Raw genomic sequence first — 23,496 nt, forward strand, 5'->3', positions numbered from 1 at the left:
CATGGGGTCGCAAAGAGTCGGACACGACTGAGTGACTGAACTGAACTGGACTGGCCTCTACCCACTAGATATCAGTGGCAGCAGTGAGCTGTGATGACAATCAAAAACTGTCTCCAGGTATCCCCTCAACATCACCAGTGCTCAGTCACGTCTGACTCCTTGAGATGCTGTGGACTGTAGCCTGCCAGGGTCCTCTGTTCATGGGATCCTCCAGGCAAGAATACTGGAGTGGGTTGCCATTTCCTCCTCCAAGGGATCTTCCCCACCCAGAGATTGAACCCACCTCTCCTGAGTCTCCTGCACTGGCAGGTGAATTCTTTACCACTGATTCACCTGGGAAGCCAGGTATCACCTGGGGTGGAGCTAAAATTGCCCCTTAAAGGCTGTGAGGTAAAGGTGGGGGAGGGTGTCTTTTTTTATTTTAGGCTAAAGGATATGTAACTATTCAAAATCCCCACCCCCATCTATATCCATATGCACAGGCACACACACATACTTGCAGGGTTCTTACAGAGGAGGCATTTGGTTGAGAGCACTCACTGCAGCCTCTCTTTCATGGAAATCTTTATGACTCCAGTAAATTGCCCACTAAATTTCATCTGTTGCCTGTGTTCCTGCTCAGATACAACTAAAGCCTATTGAAATTGATTTTTGTGTCAGCAACAGAGCAGGGATTCAGTAAGAACATGAAAGCTTCCCTTTCATTACTAGTCTTTTTTTTTCTCCCATATTATTTTAGATTTGGTGGGCCCTAATTACATTCCAGTGCTTCTCTTGCTGACACTTTTTTTGTTTTAATTAAAATTTCTGGAGGTTTGAGGACACTGTGGGAGAGGGTTTATTCATCAGCAGCCCTGATAAAAAGTCAAATGGGTCCCTATTTGTGTTCCTGCCGCCCCATGAATGATGGCTGGGAACACTGTGGTCCTTTGCATTGTTTTTCTCTCTACTTGGGGTGCGGTCCTTTCTGTTTCCGCACACTTCTGAGCCTCGAAACCCGCTCTTGCTGCTGCCGAAGACATTCTGTTATTAAGTGACCCAGACGGTGCTGTGGGTGGACTGGCTTCCTATGAAAGCCATAAATTAGGTGAAATGAAATGCAGCGCCGTCTTTTTATGATTAATCTCTGCCCCCGCGCCTGTGGTGCCTCATGATGCAAAGCCAACCCCGCCCACTCCTGACCACGTGGTCGTAAATCTGACCACCGGGCCGGTTTCGGGCTGTAATTGACAAACCTTTGCAAGGCCTGGAGGGCCAACATAATATATCTTCTTAATCTGCAGCTGGGAGGTGGGATGAAGCGAGCACAGGGTCTGCCCAAGGTCCTCAGGGGAAGACAAGAGTTGCCTGTAAAATAGTCCCTAGAGAAGGAGCTATTGATTCGAAATCTAAAAAAATAGGCTGCCCTTCGCCAAGAGCCTGTCTGCCTGCCTGGGGTTAGTATTCTTTCAGGAAAAGGGGAGGCAGAGATGGAGGAACTGTAGCTGGGCAGCATCAGGGCCTTGATTTTCTCTGGTCATATCTTCCTCTGCCTGACTTTCTTCCTCAGGTAAACTGAGAATCTGAAACGCAGAATGCTAAGGTCTTCTCCGGTTTCCAGGTTACTCTGTGACCCAATGTGGGTGTTGAAAGAACAAACACAAAAGCTTCTTGAGCAAAACATTCACATCGGACTGTGTGGCTTCTTCCTCTAGGTCCTATTGTTATTGTTGTTAAGTTGCTCAGTCCTGTCTGACCCTTTGTGACCCCATGGACTGCAGCCCACCAGGCTTCCTTGTCCTTGACCATCTCCCTGAGTTTGCTCAAACTCATGTCCATTGAGTCTAATGCCATCCAACCATCTCACCCTCTGTTGCCCCCTTTCTCCTCTTGACCTTAATCTTTCTCAGCATCAGGGTCTTTTCCAGTGTGTCTTTTACAGTTTCCATGCCATAAGCCATAGTTACAATCTCTTTTCTTAAGAAAAAAGCTTTCTGCCCCTCCTGAGTAGGCATTTCCCCCAGTTCTATCAAGCGCCCTGCAGATTCAGCCATGATGGGTCACTGGAGTCTCGCTTTTCACCATAATTGGGGGCAGCATATAAGGTCCACTAGGCCTGGAAACTTCCTGTTTCCCAGCATGATTTAGCACCTACTCTTTGCAAAATTCTGTCCTTGACAATGTCAGAGAATTAAATGGACATAAGGCAGAGTCCTGAGGAGTTTCCTAGCATGTAGTAGTAGCCATGTGCCTGGAGGACTGAAGGGCCCATGGCATTACAGACTAAAGAGGAAAGAGAAATTGGCTTCTATACAGTTCACATGGATTATTTAGTGTAAGTTGTTAACAGCGATATATATTATTACATTTAACTTTTTACAGACTGTATCGAGAACAGCCCATCTTTGTATCTTAAGGGGGTTCCTGGCCTTTCTACCATACTATGCACATGTATCTTACAACACCTGTGCCTGACTCTCAGATTTCATAGAGTACAGAAATCTCACTTGGCCACCCCAATAAAAACCAAAAATAACCATTGAGAGCCAAGATAGGGTTTTTGCTTTGACTTTTAAAAAATTGAGAACGTTTAGTTAATGAACATTTTCATGACAGAAATTGTCAGAAGACCGCTTAAGTTGAATGCTTTTAGCTGCTGGAAGATTTTGTCAGAAGGTTGTTTTCTCCTTTTACTGAATGCTAGTGCATGCGCACTCAGTCGTGCACGACTCTTTGTGACTCCATAGACTGTAGCCTGCCAGGCTCCTATGTCCAGAGAATTTTCCAGACAACAATGTCGGAATGGGTTGCCGTTTCCTACTCCAGGGGCTCTCCCTGAACCAGGGGTCAAACCGGCTTCTCTTGCATCTCCTCCATTGGCAGGCAAGTTCTTTACCACTGAGCCACCTCGCAAGCCTTTACTGAGGTTGGGTGTAAACTTCATTCTGTACTGGTGTCCAGGAACCAGAGCTTTTAAATGCCACACGTATCCCCGTGTACCACCCTGACTTGGAGGACAAGGAAGGCTGTCATGGTGAATGGGGAGCAGTAGAATATTGGGGGGCTGGGGAGCTGGCTGCATGCAGACATTCTATCCCCTGCCTTTGATCCTTCACGTCTAGGGGGCTTAGTCCTCCCAGAAATTAATGTACAGAAGCCACAAAAGACTGTGGTAATTCTGTGGCATAAATCAGATGAGAGCCAGTAAGATCTTCTGTTTTGTGCTCATTTGAGGGGTTGTGCGAGGAGGTTATTGGGCAATGTGTTCTTGGCTTAAGGCCATGGCCAAGAGACTGGTTCTGCTCCTTTTTTGAGCTCTCATCACCCCACAGCCTGTCTGCTCCTCACTGCTGTCGCTTCAGCTGTGCACGCCTTTCCTGGGTACAGGCATCAGGCTTCCTGCCATGGAACCTGCATATATTAACTATTGTCTGCTAAAAATTGTAGCTATTTGGTTTTTTTTTTCCTTTTAATCATCCATTTTGATTTTTATAAACTAAGCCAAACTGGCAGCCATGAAGACAGGAATGCTAGTTTCTAAAAAGAAAAATGAGACACGGGCTTTTCTTCCCTGCCCTGTTTCTGTGAGCAAGCCTCAATTCTCAGTTGGCCCAGCCCTGAACAATCTTGAAAACAATCCATTTTCTGCTTCTTGGAGGTGCCAAGCAAAGGAATTCACAGTGAGTGGTGTTGAGATAGAGAACTGTTGCTTGGGAACTGTCCTGTATCGCTACCTTGCTTCATCTTTGTCACCGTCTGGGAGCAACGAGGGCTCTGCTTTTGTGGTCAGGAGGAATTTTTAAGTCTCAGATGAATGGCAGGTGCAGACCAAGGATAAATAGAGGCCCCAATAACCTGGGGAAACCATAGGAGCAGACATCGTGCCAAGCATATTCTGTGAACATTCTTGTTGCTTGATCATAAGGATTTATAAAGTCTTTTCATAAACTTGTCTTATCTACCTTTTTGCCTCAAGACATGTATCAAAGAAGGGTTGCATTCCTGAAGATGTTCAGATAGGTATCTTAACTATGCTTTAATCTTAATTGTGAGTGGAAAATCGGTGTTCACCTTCACTCTCAGAAGGAAAGCTAAAACCAATTTCTAGTTTCTCTGTGATCTCTGCAGAGGGGAAGTAAATTGGCCTCTCTACAGAGTTTAAAGGAACTTCATCCACTAAAATCATCTTCTAATTTATTTATGGGTGAAATGGTTGTAATTCCTGCTCACAACCCTGTCTCATCTGCTCCTATACACTTTGTGACTGGATAAAAATGTGTGTGTGTGTGTGTGTGTGTTGACATAGGGCTTGGGAGTGGGGAATGGAAGAAACTGATATGGTCATATGGATAGTATTGCCCAAGAACCTCTGTCATTGCGCAAATGTTTACTGAATCCCTGCTATGTTAAACACTCTGGGAAACATGGGGGTGAATATATATCCCATCCATTCTCAAATCTTGTTGATTTGACCTCCTGAATATCTCTGGACTCTCTCTACCTCTCATCTTCTCCATTACTTCCATCCTAGTTCAAGTTGCCACTATCTTGCAAATGAAATGCTAAGCAATGCTGTTACTGTTCCATCATCTTTTCTAGTTTCCCCTGTTCCCTGCCCTGCCTCCAAAGAATTTTTTTTTTCAAAAGGCAAACTTGATGACCCTACAACCTTGCTTCAAACCCTAAAGTGACTGCCCGTCAGTCTTAGGTTGAAGGTAGAACTTCTTGAAATGGCCTGTTCTCACAGGGTACATGAGTACCCTGTATGTACTCATTAGACATATACTGTCTACTCCAGTCATACTGGCCTGCCATCAGTTACTTGAATGGTCAAATCCCTACACCACAGGACCTTTGAACATGCTGTTCTTGTTATCTGGAATATAACTCCCAATGCTTGAATAAATTCCCTAGTTTATTCTATTCACTCTTTAGGTCAGAGTTTTTCTAAAATCTTTCACCCCAGATTGAGTAAAAATTATTATGTTACATTAATATTGAGAATACAGATAGGTAAGTAGGTAGGTAGGTAAGTAGATAGAGAGATAGATAGATACTTTGGTTGAGTTCCCTAGGAAACAAATTCTGAGGACAGATATTGCTTGTAGGAAGTGTTTTGGGAGGTGCTGTCAGGATCAACAGCTGGGGACCAGATTCAGAAATTATTGCTATGCTATGCTAAGTCACTTCAGTCGTGTCCGACTCTGTGTGACCCCATAGATGGCAGCCACCAGGCTCCCCCGTCCCTGGGATTCCCCAGGCAAGAACACTGGGGTGGGTTGCCATTTCCTTCTCCAGAGCATGAAAGTGGAAAGTGAAAAGTGAAAGTGAAGTCGCTCAGTCATGTCCGACTCTTAGCGACCCCATGGACTACAGCCTACTAGGCTCCTCCATCCATGGGATTTTCCAGGCAAGAGTACTGGAGTGGGGTGCCATTGCCTTCTCCGTCAGGAATTATTAGAGTAAAACAAAAGTTGAATCGTTACTTCAAGCCTGACTAAGAAGAAATGAGCTCTGAAACTTGGAATAGAAACAATCAAGTTGATGCACTTGGATGCTTGAAACCCCTCATCCCTGGAGCCCTCTGCATCTTCAGAAGGGATATTCCCATCTTGATTAAAAATATTGCACAGACCTCGGAATTTAATCTGACCTACCTTATGATTTTCACACGTTGCCTTCAGCTGATGATCGGTCACCTATGGTTTTCACTGTCTTCACTGTCTTTCTCTAGTACATCAGTGACTCTCTGCAAAAGCCATCTGATTCTACTTTTTTAAACTGTTTCCTAAGGACCTCTCAGAAGTCTGAAATATTGGGCTCACTGTTGTGTTCCCTGGCGCCTGTAACCTACTCCAGTTCCCCACTAGTGAATGTGTTGACAGCGACGCTGCTGCAGTGTGCCCGGGACTACCGGTGAGCCACCTGCCGCCAGTGATGGGAGTCTTATTGACAGCTACTCTGAGAGCTTGTCTCCTCAGGCCATTCCTGGTACCAGTTGTCTTAGATGGAGTTTCCCAGGGAACAGATCCTGAGATGGAGGTATATGTAGGTAGGAATTATACTGGAGAGTGTTCTTAGGATCTACACCTGTAGGGGGGAAAAAACTGACATTGTGCAAAATGTTAAAAGACTCTACCTGCAATGCTGGAGACTTAGGAGACATGGGTTCGATCCTTGGATCAGAAAGATCCCTTGAAGGAAGAAATGGCAACCCACTCTAGTATTCTTGCTGGGAAAATCCCATGGACAGAGGAGCCTGGAAGGCTATAGTCCATGGAGTCACAAAGAGTTGGACACTGAGTGACTGAGTGACTCGGTCAGTCGACTGAGTGACTGAGCAGCATGCACAGTATTGTGCAGAGGAAGGAGTTTAACTGCAATGCAATCTCATGCCCTGGAGGAGGGAATGGCAACCCACTCCAGGATTCTTGCCTGGAGAATCCCACGGACAGAGGAGCCTGGCGGGCTAAGGTTCATACGGTTACAAAGAGTTGGACACAACCAAAGCAACCTAGCATGCATGCACGTCTCAAGACAAACCTCAGCCATCTCAAGGAGAGATCAGGAGCCGAGCAGGCTCTACAGAATTGTCCAACTTTAAAACTAAAGGCCTGAGCCTTTATACTTCTCTATCAGCCAGCCACTGGAGTTGGCTGTCTCCAGGAGGGAGCATGACCTTGGGCTTCTGACAGTTCCAAGAGGGCCTTGGCTGAGAGCTGTCAGCTACTTCAGTCTTGAAAGGAGAATCTGGGTTGTGTTTTACAATATCATTGATAGACAGGTGATCAGTGTAACCGTAACATTTAATCTGTGAAACAACAGCTACCATTACTACATGCTCTACACTGCATTTTGCTTTGTTTTGTTTTTTTCTATTTCATTAGATTTATTTTCATGGTTCTTATGGTGCACATTTTGAAAATTACAGTATTGGATTACAATTGGTAGGTTAGTGTAGGATGTTGTGAAAACACAAAGGTAAGGGCACTTGCTTGAAATTAGGAACTTGAAGAAGTCTTCCTCAATAAAGGCAAGATCAAATCTAAGCTAAGCACAAAGAACTAAAAGCACTCTACCTGTGTGAGTCCTTGGACAAGGAGGAATGGAGATGGTGGGCAGAATTTCTGCATTTTTCTCGGCCCTGATTTTCTCCTGTGCTGTGTTAGAAACAAATGTATTTCAGTGACCTAGAAATGAAAGGAGTCTCTTCCAGCCTTGCCTCGAGCCAGCAGTTTTAAGCCATCTTACTGTTCCTTAGAAAATAACAGCAATAGAAGAGACCAGGCTTGCATGGCTATTTTGGACACAACCATTGTTTTCCTTTTGTATTTATTTTAGGGAGTAGGTAAAAGGGCAACGTAGTCCCTCCATATCTATAATGGGATGGGGATTGGGTTGCGTGTTGATTCCAAGATCCTGCTTGGGTCCCACAATCTGTGGATGCTCAAGTCCTTTACATGAGATAGCACAGTATTTGCATATTACCTATGCACATTCTCCAATATAATGTAAATAATTTCTAGATTACTTATAATGCCTAACACAATGTGAATGCTATGTAAATAGTGATAAATACAAAGTAAATAGTAACTGGCATGCAGATAAACTCAAGTTTTGCTTCTTGGAATGTCCCAGAATTTTTTTCCCAAGTATTTTCTGTTTGAGTTGGGTTGAATGTATATGTGAATGTGGAACCTGTGGATCTAGAGAGCTGAAGGTACTATAATCCTTGAAGGTACTGTACTCATCAAGTGGGAGGTAGAAGGATAAAAAGAAGGGGAAGCAGAATGGGTTTGTAAGTCTGTCTAAGCACCTGCATGGAGTGCTCCCACCTATTGTCCAGTCCAAGTTCACGTGCCTGATGCACAGTGAGGCCAAACAAGCCTAAATGCTGAGAGTCTGGAGCAAATTTCTCCCCAAAGAAATTTTATTTCTTGCAGGGACCAAGCAAGTTGAATGGGTGGTTCATGCTAAAAAAAACCAAACTCCCTAATGGCATTCAAGCAAGTGTTCTTAAAGACAGTATTAGGGGAGAGGGTCATAAGGATCCTTGATCAGCTCATGGACCTTCTTCTGATGGGCTTATGGTGAGGTAACAGGGTGGTGTTTTTCGGAACTCAACCTTTTGGTTCCTCCCAGTCTGGGGTCTGCATGCTTGTGGTCAGCATGTAGTCACGATCCTCTACCTGGGTGGGTATCTTAATTTCTGCATAATAATTCAAAGATACACATCCGATTGTTATCTGTACCCCTTTGGGAGGGAACTGGGTGCCAAGTGACTCTTGTCTGAATCATTAACTTCTTGACTCTGCTCTTTGAAACTCAGGGAAGGCCTAAGGAGACTAAAGTCTTTTTCCACAAACCAGATAAGGGAGACACGAAGGGGCATTACACCCAGGAGGGCCCCACAGGGTCCTGCTCAGTTCCAGTCCCCCCTTTTCTATGATACTTGTCAATTTCAAGGGGAACAGGTGTGGAACTAGAAAGGGAATAAAGTTTTGGATAGATAGGTTAATCATAAACTCGGCAGAGAAACTCTGTTCTGGGGGGACGCAGGTTCATGCCAGCTGAGTGACCCCACGGCCTCTGCTCTCCCTGACTTGATTTGATGTTTTTTTTTTCCCCTCCTGTTTTTCTGAGGGCTTTTTGTGTTTCAGGACATGATTGAGGCTTTGGGTCCTAGTGGAATACCAATTTTGTTTTTCCAGATTTAGTCTGTTATTTTTGTTATTGTTGGTTATGTCAGTAGAAAAAAAAACTCTTACTTCATCTTTCATTAAAAAATGACTCAGCAATTGCAATTTAATGGGATATTTCCCCCTAATTTTCATGGATAAAAAATTTTAACTCTTTGTCTCCTTTAAAGTTTCTTTTCCCCCAGAATTTAATTTTTACTCCTTGGTTGAATATGTACTTTAGATCCAAATTAAATAGAGGATATTTTAAAGTTCTCTTGTAATTGGGAATAAGTTAAAATTAGTAGTATTGAATTTTCACTTCACATATTTTTGTAATAATAACATCCTCCCTGTTTCCCTGCTCTCAAAAAGGAAAAAAAAAAATTGAATCCTACATGAAACAGGGACAAATGGCTCATGTTTAATTCAAATTAAATAAAATATGAAAAGGTTGGTTTAAAAAATTATGTTTAAATTTTAGTGATAAAATTTCCCATTCAGGAGCTGGAAAGCAGAAGTGGAACAGATGAAGAAGCATCCTGGGTTTAGGTCTTCATTAGTTGTGAGATTTTGGCCTGATCTCTAAAAGAAGGATTAGATTAGGCCCCTCAAGGGCTTTTCCTATTCAATTTATTTGTGACTTTATGAAGTCGCCTCTTTGAACACTGTCTTAACACTGATGTGCCTCAGGTGTCTAGTGATCTTATAGGTCAGCTGATTCCTAGCCATCCCCTCAAAGCCTGCCTTCATCTGGATCCTAATTTAGTTTGGCATTCCCCAGTGATGTAAAAGACATCTCATGCTGGGCAGCCTTCATGGTGGCCCCCTCATCAAAGGTTGACAGCTCAGCCGCCTTCCTGTTCCAGAGCATGGACCCTTGCTGGCACTGAACTGAGACTGCTAATTTTTCCACCTCTAGGATCTCATTTAAACCCAAACTGCCATCCCCAAGGTGTATTATTTGGTCGTCTGTCAGACTCATCAAGAACAGTTATTTTAACTTGGAACAGAGATTTTAAATGGAGGAGAAGTTTTCTTTTCTAGTGTTAGATTATCAGTCAGTCAGTTCGCTTAGTCAGTCATGTCTTTGTGACCCCATGGACTGCAGCACGCCAGGCTTCCCTGTCCATCACCAATTCCCGGAGCCTACTCAAACTCATGTCCATCGTGTCGGTGATGCCATCCAACCATCTCATCCTCTGTTGTTCCCTTCTCCTCCTGCCTTCAGTCTTTCCCAGCATCAGGGTCTTTTCAAATGAGTAGGTTCTTCGCATCAGGTGGCCAAAGTACTGGAGCTTCAGCTTCAGCATCAGTCCTTCCAGTGAATATTCAGGACTGATTTCCTTTAGGATGGACTGGTTGGATCTCCCTGCAGTCCAAGGGACTCTCAAGAGTCTTCTCCAACACCACAGTTCAAAAGCATCAATTCTTCAGCACTCAGCTTTTTTTATAGTCCAACTGTCACATCTATACATGACTACTGGAAAAACCATAGCTTCCACTAGACGGATCTTTGTTGGTAAGTAATATCTCTGCTTTTTAATATGCTGTCTAGGTTGGTCATAGCTTTTCTTCCAAAGAGCAAGTGTCTTTTAATTTCATGGCTGCAGCCACCATCTGCAGTGATTTTGGAGCCCCTCAAAATAAATTCTCTCACTGTTTCAACTGTTTCCCCATCTATTTGCCATAAAGTGATGGGACCAGATGTCATGATCTTAGTTTTCTGAATGTTGAGCTTTAAGCCAACTTTTTACTCTCCTCTTTCACTTTCATCAAGAGACTCGAGTTTTTCTTTGCTTTCTGCCGTAAGGGTGGTGTCATCTGCATATCTGAGGTTATTGATATTTCTCCCAGCTATCTTAATTCCAGCTTGAGCTTCATCCAGCCCTGCGTTTCTCATAATGTCTCTGCATATAAGTGAAGTAAGCAGGGTGACAATATACAGCCTTGAAATACTCCTTTCCCTATTTGAAACCAGTCAGTTGTTCCATGTCCAGTTCTAACTGTTGCTTCCTGACCTGCATACAGATTTCTCAGGAGGCAGGTCAGGTGATCTGGTAGTCCCATCTCTTGAAGAATTTTCCACAGTTTGTTGTGATCCACACAGTCTTTGGCGTAGTCAGTAAAGCAGAAGTAGATGTTTTTCTGGAACTCTCTTGCTTTTTCGATGAATCCAGCTTGAACATCTGGAAGTTCACAGTTCATGTACTGTTGAAGCCTGGCTTGGAGAATTTTGAGCATTACTTTGCTAGCGTGTGAGATGAGTGCAATTGTGCGGTAGTTTGAGCATTCTTTGGCATTACCTTTCTTTGGGATTGGAATGAAAACTGACCTTTTCCAGTCCTGTGGCCACTGCTGCGAGTTTTTGTTAAGGACTACAAAGTAAGAGCAGGTGGGAGCCCACCAGTGGTGAGCCAGGCAGGGGTCACTTCTTAGAGGTCCCCACAAGACATACCCAAACATTCCCCTTCCCTGGCTGCATGGCACCATTAAAAGAATTTCAGCGTGAAATTTCAGCTGTGTGATCAGCCAGACCCTCTGTCTGCAGTGCTCCTACCCTTCTTTAGTGCTATATTAAATAGTTATTGTTTAATGACCCTTACTTTAAAGACTTTCTATTCCCGAAGAGAAGCAGCTGATCTTTGTTAAGGTTACCATTACAGCATCACAGACTTACTGGGACCAGGAAAACCCTGGAGGTCATTCAGTGTTTTATCAACAGAGGGCGCTGTTGCTACTTCTCCTTTGTATGAGATTGCCTTCCAGCTCTGCAGGAAGTCAGTATTGCCGGCCCCTGGCCTCTGAATAGCACAGTACTATTCTCCTCCACTCAGTCACTGTGAAAACTAAATTTCCAACTAATTTTCCTAAACTTCCTTGGGGTGTTAAGAATGGTACCTTTCCCCCCCATCTCCAACCACAGAGCGCAATTTGCAGATGGAGAAACCAGGGCCCAGGTGGATGATTATAACATGCTTCTGATGAACCAGCTGGTCATGGGCAGAACCAGGCCTCTGGAATTCTGGTCCTGGACTCTTAGAGTGGTAACTCTTCAACCCGCTCCCTCAGTTTATTGAAAATTGAAGTACGTCTGTGACCATATTGGATTACCGATTTAAAGTCTTCTTACTTGTGCTTTTTTCCTGAATGAGGAGGAAAGACAGGAAACAGAATGGCGGTTGAAAGGTGAAGGAAGCACTGTTAGAATCAGGCAGATGCATACACAGAGCTGATGAGAAGAAACGTGACAGGCAGCACCAAGCCTGTCTCCTCCAGCTTCAGGTGGACGTGCCCTCACTAACTGCTGCTGCTCATCCAGAAACATGCCACTGCGTCTATGGGCTGGGCACCCACTACTCCAGGCACTAGGACTACAATGATGAGGCACGCACTTACCTCCATGAAACGTATAACTTAAAAGGGAAGACAGCTCGTAAAAGGAATCACAAGACAGGGCCATAAACATCTACAGCCAGCATCTTCTCACAGCTCTTCTGTGCCAGGCACCGTCAGGCACTTAACACTTACTGTCTCATTTAATCCTCCTTGCAGTGCTATGAGTTAGGTACTGTCATTATTTCCATTTTTCAGATGAGGAAATTGAGACCTAGAAGGTGAAAGGGATTTGCCTCAGGTGAAAGAGATTTGCCTTGGAAGGTATATTATACTGCCTGATAGCGGTGGCAGGTAAAATGTATTTTAAAAGCCACGTAAAGAATGCATTTAGAAATAATGAGACTGACCATCTTTGCTCCTGTCTGAGAGTCAGATATAGACTTTATGTTTCTTATACAGATAAAGCTTCTCTTTGAGGATATCCTCCTCTCCACATCCTGTTCTCTTCCCATTCCAAGTGCTTGATGCTTCCTGTAGTTAAAAAGGCCAGAGATACCCACTCTGGGGAAGCAGTTCCTTGGGCTCAATAGTGTCTCTTTGATCACAAATTCAGATTGATTGGTCTCTATTTTCCTTTAGGTCCCCTTTTAAGATGAAGATAAACTAGCAGTCTCAAGTGAACTCCAGCAGAGTCATATCCATTTGAGACTGTCACAATACAAGGGATTTTAATAATCAAGGAAACTAGCTGCTTGCGTCTGCTCCACCCAGATATTCCATGTACACCCCTCCTCCTACTCAAGCCCCTAACACCTTGGAGAGGAGGTAGAACCTCATTATTTGACATTTTCTCTTTTATTAAACTTGACAAAAGCTGCTAAAACAAACTCAAAAGACAAAGTGATGGACGTGTGTTACAAAATAAACTTTAAATAGAGGTTGATCTACAAAGCATTTAAGATTTCTCTATATGTCTGTTTGTCTATCTGTCTTTCCCATTGGCACTCTGTAACACTGATCCACATACTTGTTCGTTACAGTTGAAGCCTAATGCTAATATTGCTTATCAGAACTGAATTGTTTAAAAATTTTTTTACAGGGTCGTCATGTCAAAACGGGCCAGCTGGCAGCCATCAAGGTTATGGATGTCACAGGGGTAATGTATCTTTATCTTGCCACCTCGAAGTTGTTTTATATATTTGTCATAAGAAGTTAGTGATAGAGAAATCATTTTTTGGAAACAGAATCTTTGTTAGACATCTAAGATCTTTTCCATGTTTGCTTAACATTAAGAGTATTCAGCAATTAACTGAGATGACCATGGGTAAATCATTCTAATTAGATACTACACACTGCCTTAAGTAAGTCAGAGTGAAGAACAATGTGTGCCAATAATTTACATAAACACAACTGAGGACATTTGCATATGAAGACAAAACAAGGATTTGAAGGTATTAAGAGAATAATACTGAGATTACGCTGAAGAGGTGGGTCTTAACAGTTTTCCCCAAAGTCCACCTAATGCTGAAACAGGCAAGAGTTTGGATGGCTCTAAAATCCTAGTAGGATGTATAATATGAATATTTTCTTCCCTAAAATATTATGGACCAAATATTCACCATACGCACAAATACTTATTATTATTGAGCAACACTGAAATAAAATTTCTGCCTAGATAATCAAAAGCAATCTAAGAACTAGACTTTATTTTAAATACAATCTTATGATTTCAATCCCTTTTGCTAGGCCTATTTAAAATATTTTAATGCCTTTTCTAGAGTACAGAGCAAATATCAGACTTGAAAGTCTCACTGGACATCAAAAGCATGTCAATGATTTTCTATTGTTCTGGGAATTTTTCTAAAGATGTCTGTCAGCTGTACATAAAAGCTGAAAGACCACGGTCTTCCATTTGTCCCAGAAGTGGATTACTTAGTGTAAAGAGATGAGGAATGAATACGTCACACAAAGATATCAAGAACTACTATACAAATAAGAAATACACACAGTTTGTCCATAAGTCAGACTTCAAGCCATATCCTCTTTGGTCCCATTTGTCACCTTTGATAAGTATACATTATATGCTATGCTATTAACCATGATACTAATTTTCGTAATTTTCATTTATACTATACATTGTATTGACTCTCTTTCCTTAGTTATTTTTTAATCTGAATTCCTCTTTATGTTATATGCAGTTTTAAAATTATATGCATTTTAACAGGTGAAAAATTTTGTTTCCATATGTTTAGAACCACTTAAAGTACTCCTTCCTTTTATATGCTTATATGCATTATTCAAATTTTAGAGCTTGTAAACCTTCTCAAATATTTATTCCAATTAGTTTATTAATTCACCTGGCCTTTACTGAATAAGAAAAATGCATATAGATTATATTAATAAGGTTTAGTTTCTGCCACTTGCAAAAAAAAGTTAAAATTAACAGAGACTTAAGCATGATGAAAGTGTTATACCCTCACATGTTAAATGAGTTTAGAGTCGACAGCCCAGAAATGTGTAGCAGCAATGTGACAGAGTAGGAGGGTGTTTTTATCTTTTTGTTCCACCATTCTGACACATAGCTTCCACACTTAAGGTAAGTTCCATGACACAATGGATTTCCATTGATCACATTCTTTGGCAGGCAAAAAACAGGTGGGTAGGGTGGGGAGAGAGTTGGCGGGAGAAGAGGATACAGAATACAGCCCCTCCAGTGAAATTCTTTCTACTTACACACAACATTTCTATTTACTTCTGCTTGCTTTGGCTACCTCACTGCAAGGGAAGCTGGGAAATGTAGTCTTTCATCCTACCAATGTGCCCAGTTTATTCGGGTTCTATTATTAGTCAGGAGTGAAGGGAGAATGTGTTTTTCATTAGCAGGGTCTGACACAAAAATCAAGAGCAGATACTATCAGTCTCTGCACAGAAACCCATTAGAAATGTGTCAATCTTTCACAAAGCTCCCAGCAAAAACAAGTAAGAATCTATTTTGCAATTCTGCTGAAGTTGTACTACTGTATTTTCCTTGGATTGAACAGGATCTCCACATAGTGCAGCACATTTGGCAGTTAAACAACTAATAGATATGGATGGAGTCCAAGACATTCATGCTGTAAAGTTCTATTGTGTGGGTCTGCAGAACTGCAGTTGAGTTCCACTGATATCATTAATCTCGGTGCTCAGTTGTGCACAGAGCTGTATACTGATGCACAAATGACTTGAGAGCTCTGAATATCACTTTTCTGGTTCTGTTTGTGAGATTTTAAATTGCTCAAAGAATTATTTACTATTCCTAGACCACCTTGCTTGGAAGAAAAAAAGGTACACAGCAGTTTATCCCAGAGTATGTATTTTCAGTTTAAGCTATGTTAGTTAGCCTCTCTAAACTGGGTTTCACAAGGCAACTGAACCCTACAGAAGATGATGTAGATTTAGAGACAATTTCCTCAATTCTCCCCGGGATGGTGAGGAGCTGGCACCATTTCAATGCACAGGAGAGTCAATCCATCGCGTACAATGGATGCTTTATAGTATGTGGGCTTGATTCTCTTGAGGAAACCTCTATTGAAAGGGCTGGATAGTTCCCTGTTTTAGCCACATCATTGACCATTATGTAACCACTGACCCTTAACAAAGGCAAACATGGATACACATCAGGAAATGGCTTTCTTATTTCCCATGGTGTATGATCCAGCATCAAATGACTGTTGTATCACCCCTGTACACATCATAGTCAACATAAGATTTCCTTTGTGAAATTCATGTGGTATCCTCAGAAAACATTCTATTTTGCCATATTGTCTTTTGTGTATTATGGAATGTTGTAAAAGCTCCTTACCAATTATTATAATTGTGCTCATTATAGCTGCCCCGAAATGAATTCTCAAAGGTCGCCTTTGTTAATTGTTTGCAAAGATCTACTAGAAAGTTACTATAGATTATTGTAATGAAACTGATAAAACTATAACCTTGAAATCAATTTTTAAATTATTTTTATTCTATACCATGTCCTTTTATAAAGAAAAAAGTAACAGAAAAAACTGAGTGTAATATTTATGTTCTTTAGTTTTAAAGCTGAGACACTTCCAAATTTCCCCATATTTGCTTCAGAATTAGGGCTTAAACTCAGTCTTTGAAGTTCTTTTGGTTTCTGAAATAATTATGAGAATTTTTGCATTTCAGTGTTTTCTGGGGATTCGTTCCCAGCTGGATTTGTGTACTTTAATTATCTAAACAAAACTGTATCCTCTAGGGCAGTGTTCCTCATAGTGGACGGCTAATATCTGTGGACTTTCAGCACACTTGGGGTGCTCATCAGAAATGCAGAAATACTGGGCTTGCTGCAGAATTTCTAGGTGGAGCCTCAGAACCTGCCTTTTCTCTCTCTTTTTTTTTTTTTTGAAAAGCACAGAATTTTTTAATTTATTGCTTTTTTTTCTTCTAAGTTTGTTGAGATATAATTGACATACAGTACTGTTTAAGGTGTACAGCCTAATGATTAGGCTTACAAATATCAAGAAAAGATTCTACAATAAGTTTAATAAGCATTCATCATCTCATATAGATACAAACTTAGAGACATGAAAAAAAATTTTTTCTTGTGATGAGAACTCAGGATTTACTTTACAACGGTCATATATAGTAGACAGCAGTGTTATTTTATTTATCGTGTTGGATGTTACAATCCTGAGAAGCACAGAATTAGTTCAGTCCGGGTAGATGATTCTGTTTTAGTCAATTCACAAATTTAGTTTGTGTAAATTTCATTTGTCGTATAACCTCTGCAATTTCAATGGATAAACCACTCTTCATTACTTGTGCAAACTTAACTAAAATAACCAGATGACATCTTTGATGTACATTAATTGTTACTGAGGTTCCTTTACTTCTGTGTTTAGCAATAATTAGGCCAAACAAGGAACCGCTTATAGAACAGCACACTTCCTTTAAAATTCTGGATGTTATCTGAAAAGATCATCTTTTACAATTCATGACTAAACTGCTAAAATCAGAGAATTCCTTGTCAGACAGAAATGTCAAATAATCAGAGGAGTAAAGAAGGTAAGCGTTGGAAATTTTCCATGGTGATGTCTGCTGATCCCTGATGGTCTGGAGCGTGGCAGACGCTGCCTTTTCTACAAATTCTTCAGGATCTTCATGCACACTGGAAGCGCACTTTTCTAGGGTCTTGTATTTACTGTTTCTGGCCAAGTATGAAGAGACTGTGATTCTTTGATAACCCTGCAAATCATCTCCATCTTCATTTGGATCAAAATTTCTGGTTTTACCCAAAATTTCTAGTTTACCTAGTCCCTTTACAATGATATCTTGAAGCCCATGTAGGACTTGATAACATAATAACTTAGTATTGTAGGCTTTCATCTTAACAATGACTGGTTATGATCATTACTCAGGACATGTTGGGTTTTAGTACCAAAGCCCCACTCAGAATGGATGAAGCTGAAAACAGAATTTATTGTTTTGTGTCTATTAAAAAAAAAAGAAAAGAAAAGCTCAGCCGGGTCTAGGAAATCACATGATTAATTGGGAATTGTGTGTCTCTCCATCTCTGGACTCTGCTTTCTTTCCACCAGCAGCTGCAGGCTCATGTTCTAATTACTTCATTGCCCTTAGTCTCGGCAAGAGTGCAAGTCTCAATATCAGTGGGCCAGCTTGCGTCACCTCACCATCCCACTGCCACTTCTGTTTCTCTTGAGCCACATCTGGTCCCCGGTGGCTCTGATGGTAAATAATGTGCCTGCAGTGCCGGAAACCCAGGTTCTATTCCTGGGTCAAAGAGATCCCTCGGAGAAGGAAACGGCAACCCACTCCAGTATTCTTGCCTGGAGAATTCTGTGGACAGAGGAGCCTGGTGGGCTACAGGCCATGGAGTCGCAGAGCTAAACATGACTGATAACGACTAACAGTGGAAAGGAGGCTTCCTCAAAGAAAAACCTGATAACTGTTAAGATCAAAGGGTAGGATGGATGTTGAGCAGGGAAAAACAAGATAATTATATTGAGATTATATCATTATAGTCAACGTTATTTTAAACTGATTTAGTCCTTAAATAAGGTGCCTCTCAGTTACATTTTTTTTATATTTCAGCCTGAAATAATAATAATGGTAGCTAACACTGATGGAGTCATTATTATTGATGGAGTCAGAACTCTTTAAAATATTTTCTGTATATCGATTCACTGAATGCCCTCAATAACCACCAGACTTCATTATTAGCTTCATTGTAGAGATGAGAAAACTAGGCGTATTAAGTATCTTGTTCAATGTAACATGTAAATGATGGAGTGAATATTTCAACCCGAGTATTTTAACTCTTTTAAGTCCACCCTGTTTATCACATTGCCTTAGGTCTTCAGTTAATATAGAAGGATATTTAGTATTTCATTTAGTGTGATTTTTAAAATTAATTTGTTCAATAAACATTTACTAAACACCTATTTTATGATAGACACTAGAAATTCAAAGATGATATATGGCAAAACCAATACAATATTGTAAAGTTAAAAAATAAAATAAAATAAAAAATACCTCAAAAAGAAAAAAAAAAAGAATGATTGGCCAAAAACCACCCGGAAACTAATCCCATCACCATAAAACCCAAGACTGCAAGCCACGTGGCAGAGCAGTTCTCCTGGGTTCCCTTACCCTACTGCTCTCCACCCGGGTGCTCTTTCCCAATAAAATCTCTTGCTTTGTCAGCAAAAAAAAAAAAAGAAAAAGGGATTCTTTGCCTGAAGGGAGCTTACAATAATACAACATTGTCCTAAATATTTGTAAGTAAAGGTAATCCATTTTATAATAAAGTCATAAAATTATACAGTTATGTATAAAATTTAATGTGACAGTGAGGTGTAATAATTAAGCCCAGGAAGACAATCAGACAAAAATGTTTCTGGCCACAAGAAAACAGCCTGTGCAAGGCATGGAGGCTGCGAGAGTATGCAGCATGTTCTGGAAACTGTTACGTGTTCACACGCTTGTGTGTGTGTGTGTGTGTTAGTCACTCAGTCGTGTCTGACTCTTTTCAACTCCATGGACTATAGCCCACCAGGATCCTCTTTCCATGAGATTCCCCAGGCAAGAATACTAGAGTGGGTTGCCATTTCCTTCTCCAGGGCATCTTCTTGGCCCAGGGATGGAACCTGGGTCTCCTGCATTGCAGGCGGATTTTTTACCATCTAAACCACCAGGGAAGCATTACATAGGTTAGTTTTAGGATAAAAATAGTTCTGAGGAGAGAGTGATACAAGGTGAATCTGTACAGGTTAGGGCCAGGTCATGAAGGCATCGGGTGCTATGGCAAAGACATTACAAGGTTTTCATTTTTCAGTTTTTCCAATAAAACCCTTAGATCAAGAAGGCTTAGGCAAAAACCCATTATATAGAAGAGATATATGGGGGGTTGTTTTATACAAGGGGAGCCCCTTCTTCACACCACTGCTAGAGCCAGTGTGTTTAACCAGAAGTTAAATAGCAAAGTAACATGATGGGATTTTCCTACTAGAAGGATGCAATATAAGCCCTGCTTGGCTGAGTTTCTATTTTTGTCTTACTTAACTGAATTCCTGTGGGTGAAGCTTTCAACCAGTCTCCATCTCTCTTTATAAAGAGTAAGGAAGTGGCCTTCTCCTGGTAGCTTCTGGTAGAGTTCTTGGCCCACAGTTAATGGACTCATTGAATGTTTGCTGAAATTGGACCAAGGAAAAAATCTTTTCTTCTTGGGTTATTTGGAAGAATTAGAGGACATACTGCTCCAGGCACTTTTGGTTCTTCCCTCCCAAAAGGGAACAGTTCAGTGGAGTGATTGGTAGCATAGAACATAATGTTGGTAACAGTAATAACAACAGCAGCCATAGTCAAGAATAAAGATTACTATCATTGATTGCTTATTTTATGCCAAGCATTGTTCTTAGTATTTAATACAACATATACTAACTTATTTAGTCCTTGAAACAATTCCCGTTAGAGGAGCAAGCTAATATATCCATTTTACAAATGAGGAATTAATTGAAAGCATAAAAATTGTACATAACTTGCCCGAGCTTCACAGACAGTAAATGACAGAGTTAGAATTCAAATCCAGCCAGTCAGGGTGTACCCACCTTCTCCACAGCCCTGTTATTAGAATGACAGATGGGGATGGGCGTTGCAGGGGCCTGGCCTTCAGATTCAGGTAGAGCTGAGTTCACAGCCCCCTCCTGTCCTTACTCTCCTTGAACAAACTTTTTAACTTTTCCGAATCTCATTTTTTCTTATCTGTTAGATGCAAATACAACCATTGCAAACTTGTTTTGAGATTAAATTTATATGCTATCTAGTGCCTGGTACATAACATTTCCTCAATAAATGTAGGTCCTGGTAAGAGACAGTGAATGCCTGAGTGGGACATTCAACAGGAATGAAAAGAGGATGTTATAATGTGCATTGAACTTCTATACTGGGATGGTAGCCTGTGCTATGAACCCCATGCCACATGTGGCACAAGTGGGTTAGTTCATTGTCAGTATGTGTAAATAGCTTGAATCAGCCCAGTCTGCACCACCTCAAAGTTATTAGTCTTACCCTGAACACTGGGGAGCTGTCAAAATGACTTACTGTAGAGCAGAATCCAAAAGAGAAAGTGAGGCTAGATTCCAGAAGCTAAAGACTGAAATCACAATAATTCATTTATTCATTCACTAAGAATAAATGAATGTGCTGTCCTCTGGGGTGATGGTAGTGAATAAGATAGACAAGGGTGCTATCTTCTGGAATCATAAATTCCAGCATGAGTGGAAGATATTTAACAAACAGTTGAACAGTTATGTAGAGTTCTGATCAACTTTGAGGGAGTATACAGAGAGTATTAAGGGAGAATTTAAGAAGGAAACTTACTTATCTAGGTTGCCAGTGCATTTGTTCCCCAATAAAGTGACTATTGTTTTTGTTTAGTTGCTAAGTTGTGTCTGACTCTTTGCAACCTCATGGACTGCAGCACCAGGCTTCCCTGTCCTTCACCATCTCCTGGAGCTTGCTCAAACTCATATCCATCGAGTCAGTGATGCCATACAACCATCTCATCGTCTGTCACCCACTTCTCCTCCTACCTTCAATCTTTCCCAGCACCAGGGTCTTTTCCAGTGAGTCAGCTTGTCACATCAGGTGGCCAAAGTATTGGAGCTTCAGCTTCAGCATCAGTCCGTCAGTGAATATTCAGAGTTGATTTCCTTAAGGATTGACTGGTTTGATCTCCTTGCTGTCCAAGGGACTCTCAAGAGTCTTCTCCAGCACCACAGTTTGAAAGCATCAATTCTGAGGTGCTCCAGACTTCTTTATGCTTCAACTCTCACATCTGTACATGACTACTGGAAAAACCACAGTTTTGACTATACAGACCTTTGTTAGCAAAATGATGTCTCTGCTTTTTAATATGCAGTCTAGGCTTGTCATAGCTTTATATATATATATATATTTTTTAACATATTCCTTTACATTATGATTTATCACAAAATACTAAATATAGTTCCCTGTGCTATACAGTAGGATCTTGTTGTTTATCCATCCTAAATATAATAGTTTGCCTCTGCTAATCCCAACCTCCCAACCGTCCACCCCAGATCCTCCCTGCTTTGGCAACCACAGGTCTGCTCTATGTCTGTGGGTCTGTTTCATAGATGGTTCATTTGTGTCATAGTTATATAAGTTATATAAGTTCTAAGTTATATCATATGGTATTTGTCTTTCTCTTTCTGACTTACTTGCCTTAGTATGATAATCCCTAGGTTCATCCATGTTATTGGAAAAGCTGTCTTATTGATGATAGAGTTTAGCCAAATAAATGAAATATTCCTAGGGTTAGAACCTATTTTATAAGTTCGCAGTTCTCTTGGGAGTCATATATCAGTGCTGGCATGGGAATGAGTGGGATGCAGGCCGCCTTTGTCATATTTGCTTCTCTAGGGGACACCACTTCCTAGTAGAGAGAGAGCAGGTTAGCCTAGGATGAGATGGTTGGATAGCATCACCAACTCAATGGACATGAGTTTGAGCAAACTGGGAGATAGTGAAGAACAGGGAAGCCTGGAGAGCTGCAGTCCATGAGGTTGCAGTGAGTCAGACACAACTTAGCAACTGAACAACAACAACGAAAAGAGCAGTGCAAACTGTCACTCATCTCAGTTTGTCCTGGTTTTGACACTTCATGGCTCTCTTATCCTGGGCATGTTGCTTACCCTCCATTTATTCCCTGTGTATGTTGCTGTGCTGTGTGTGTGTGTTCAGTCGTATTTGACTCTCTGTGACCCTAAGGACTGGTGCCTACCATACTCCTAAAATTCTACGGAATTTTCCAGACAAGAATACTGGAGTGAATTGCCATTTCCTACTCCAGGGGACCTTCCCAACCCAGAGATCAACCCACATCTCTTGTGTCTCCTTTATTGGAGGCGAATTCTTTACCACTGAGCCACCTGGGAAACCCTTTACATGTGTAGATATGGATAATATCACTTCTCTCGTAAAGTTAGTGTGAGAAGTAAATGTGGGTATTTATAAAGCATTTGAGATTAGTACCTAGCACACAGTTGTTACTGTTACGGCATCTCTTGCATATATTTTTCATTTTTCTCTCCATAGCACCAGTGATTCCTGTACGAAACCATATATCCTACCCCATCCAGGTAACAGGCCTTAGCAGCACTGTTTCTGCCAGGAAACCAATGCCTCCTCAGTCACATCATATTATACTTGTTCTTTTCCCCTAACTGGATAGCTCCCACATGGCCTTTAGGATTCAGCTCACACTTGAATTTCTTGGCTGTCTCCCCTGATGCTCCTAATTAGATAAGCTACTCGAACCTCTCATGTTAATAATTTTGCATGTATCTGTATCATTATTTGATTTCTGTTCGTGTTCCCCACGAGACTACAGTAAGTTTTATCGTGGAAGAGCTTGAAAGTGTTATGTCCATTGTTGTATTACAGTCAGCTCTCTATATTCAGTGTTAGTTGAATCTGAGGTTGAGACCCACAGATACGGCAGGCTGGCTGCAGTGTGCAACTTTACAAAAGAGACTGGAGCATCCGCGGGTTTTGGTATCCATGGGGGTCCTAGAGCCAGTTCCTTGTGGATACTGAGGGATAACTGTATTATACTATTATTATTACCACTAATGTTATTTAGCATTGTGCCTGGGATAGAGCAGACAGATAAATATGTGTTGAATGTATTAATTTAGTTTAGGGTTAACATATACAACAAATCCAGTTGCTGCCTGGAGAATGCCATAGCAAGGTCTCAAATTCTAGCAATGCGGCAATGAAGAGATGTGGAATTAGCTAAGTTATTGAACCACCCTGGGTCTGTTTCCTAAGACCTCAAACCCCACCTTGAGATAATTTTAGAGGATCCATACATGCTTAAGTCTCAATGTTTAATATACTTTAGTATTAATATTTAATAAACTATTTTTTAAACCTTTCAAACTGTACATTATAT

At 41.2% G+C, this 23,496-nt stretch overlaps 1 protein-coding gene across 9 annotated transcripts in view; it reads left to right on the plus strand.

The window, feature by feature from the left end:
• The window catches only part of TNIK (TRAF2 and NCK interacting kinase), a 400,335-nt gene that overhangs the window by 219,507 nt on the left and 157,332 nt on the right, over positions 1-23,496 (plus strand). For all 9 annotated transcript variants that reach the window (XM_025284476.3, XM_025284780.3, XM_025284525.3 and 6 more), the window contains exon 3: positions 13,096-13,152. In XM_025284476.3, coding sequence (XP_025140261.1) covers positions 13,096-13,152 — 57 coding nt within the window. The remainder of the gene's footprint in view (positions 1-13,095; positions 13,153-23,496) is intronic.

This window comes from Bubalus bubalis, chromosome 1 (assembly GCF_019923935.1).
Source record: "Bubalus bubalis isolate 160015118507 breed Murrah chromosome 1, NDDB_SH_1, whole genome shotgun sequence".
Taxonomy (NCBI): domain Eukaryota; kingdom Metazoa; phylum Chordata; class Mammalia; order Artiodactyla; family Bovidae; genus Bubalus; species Bubalus bubalis.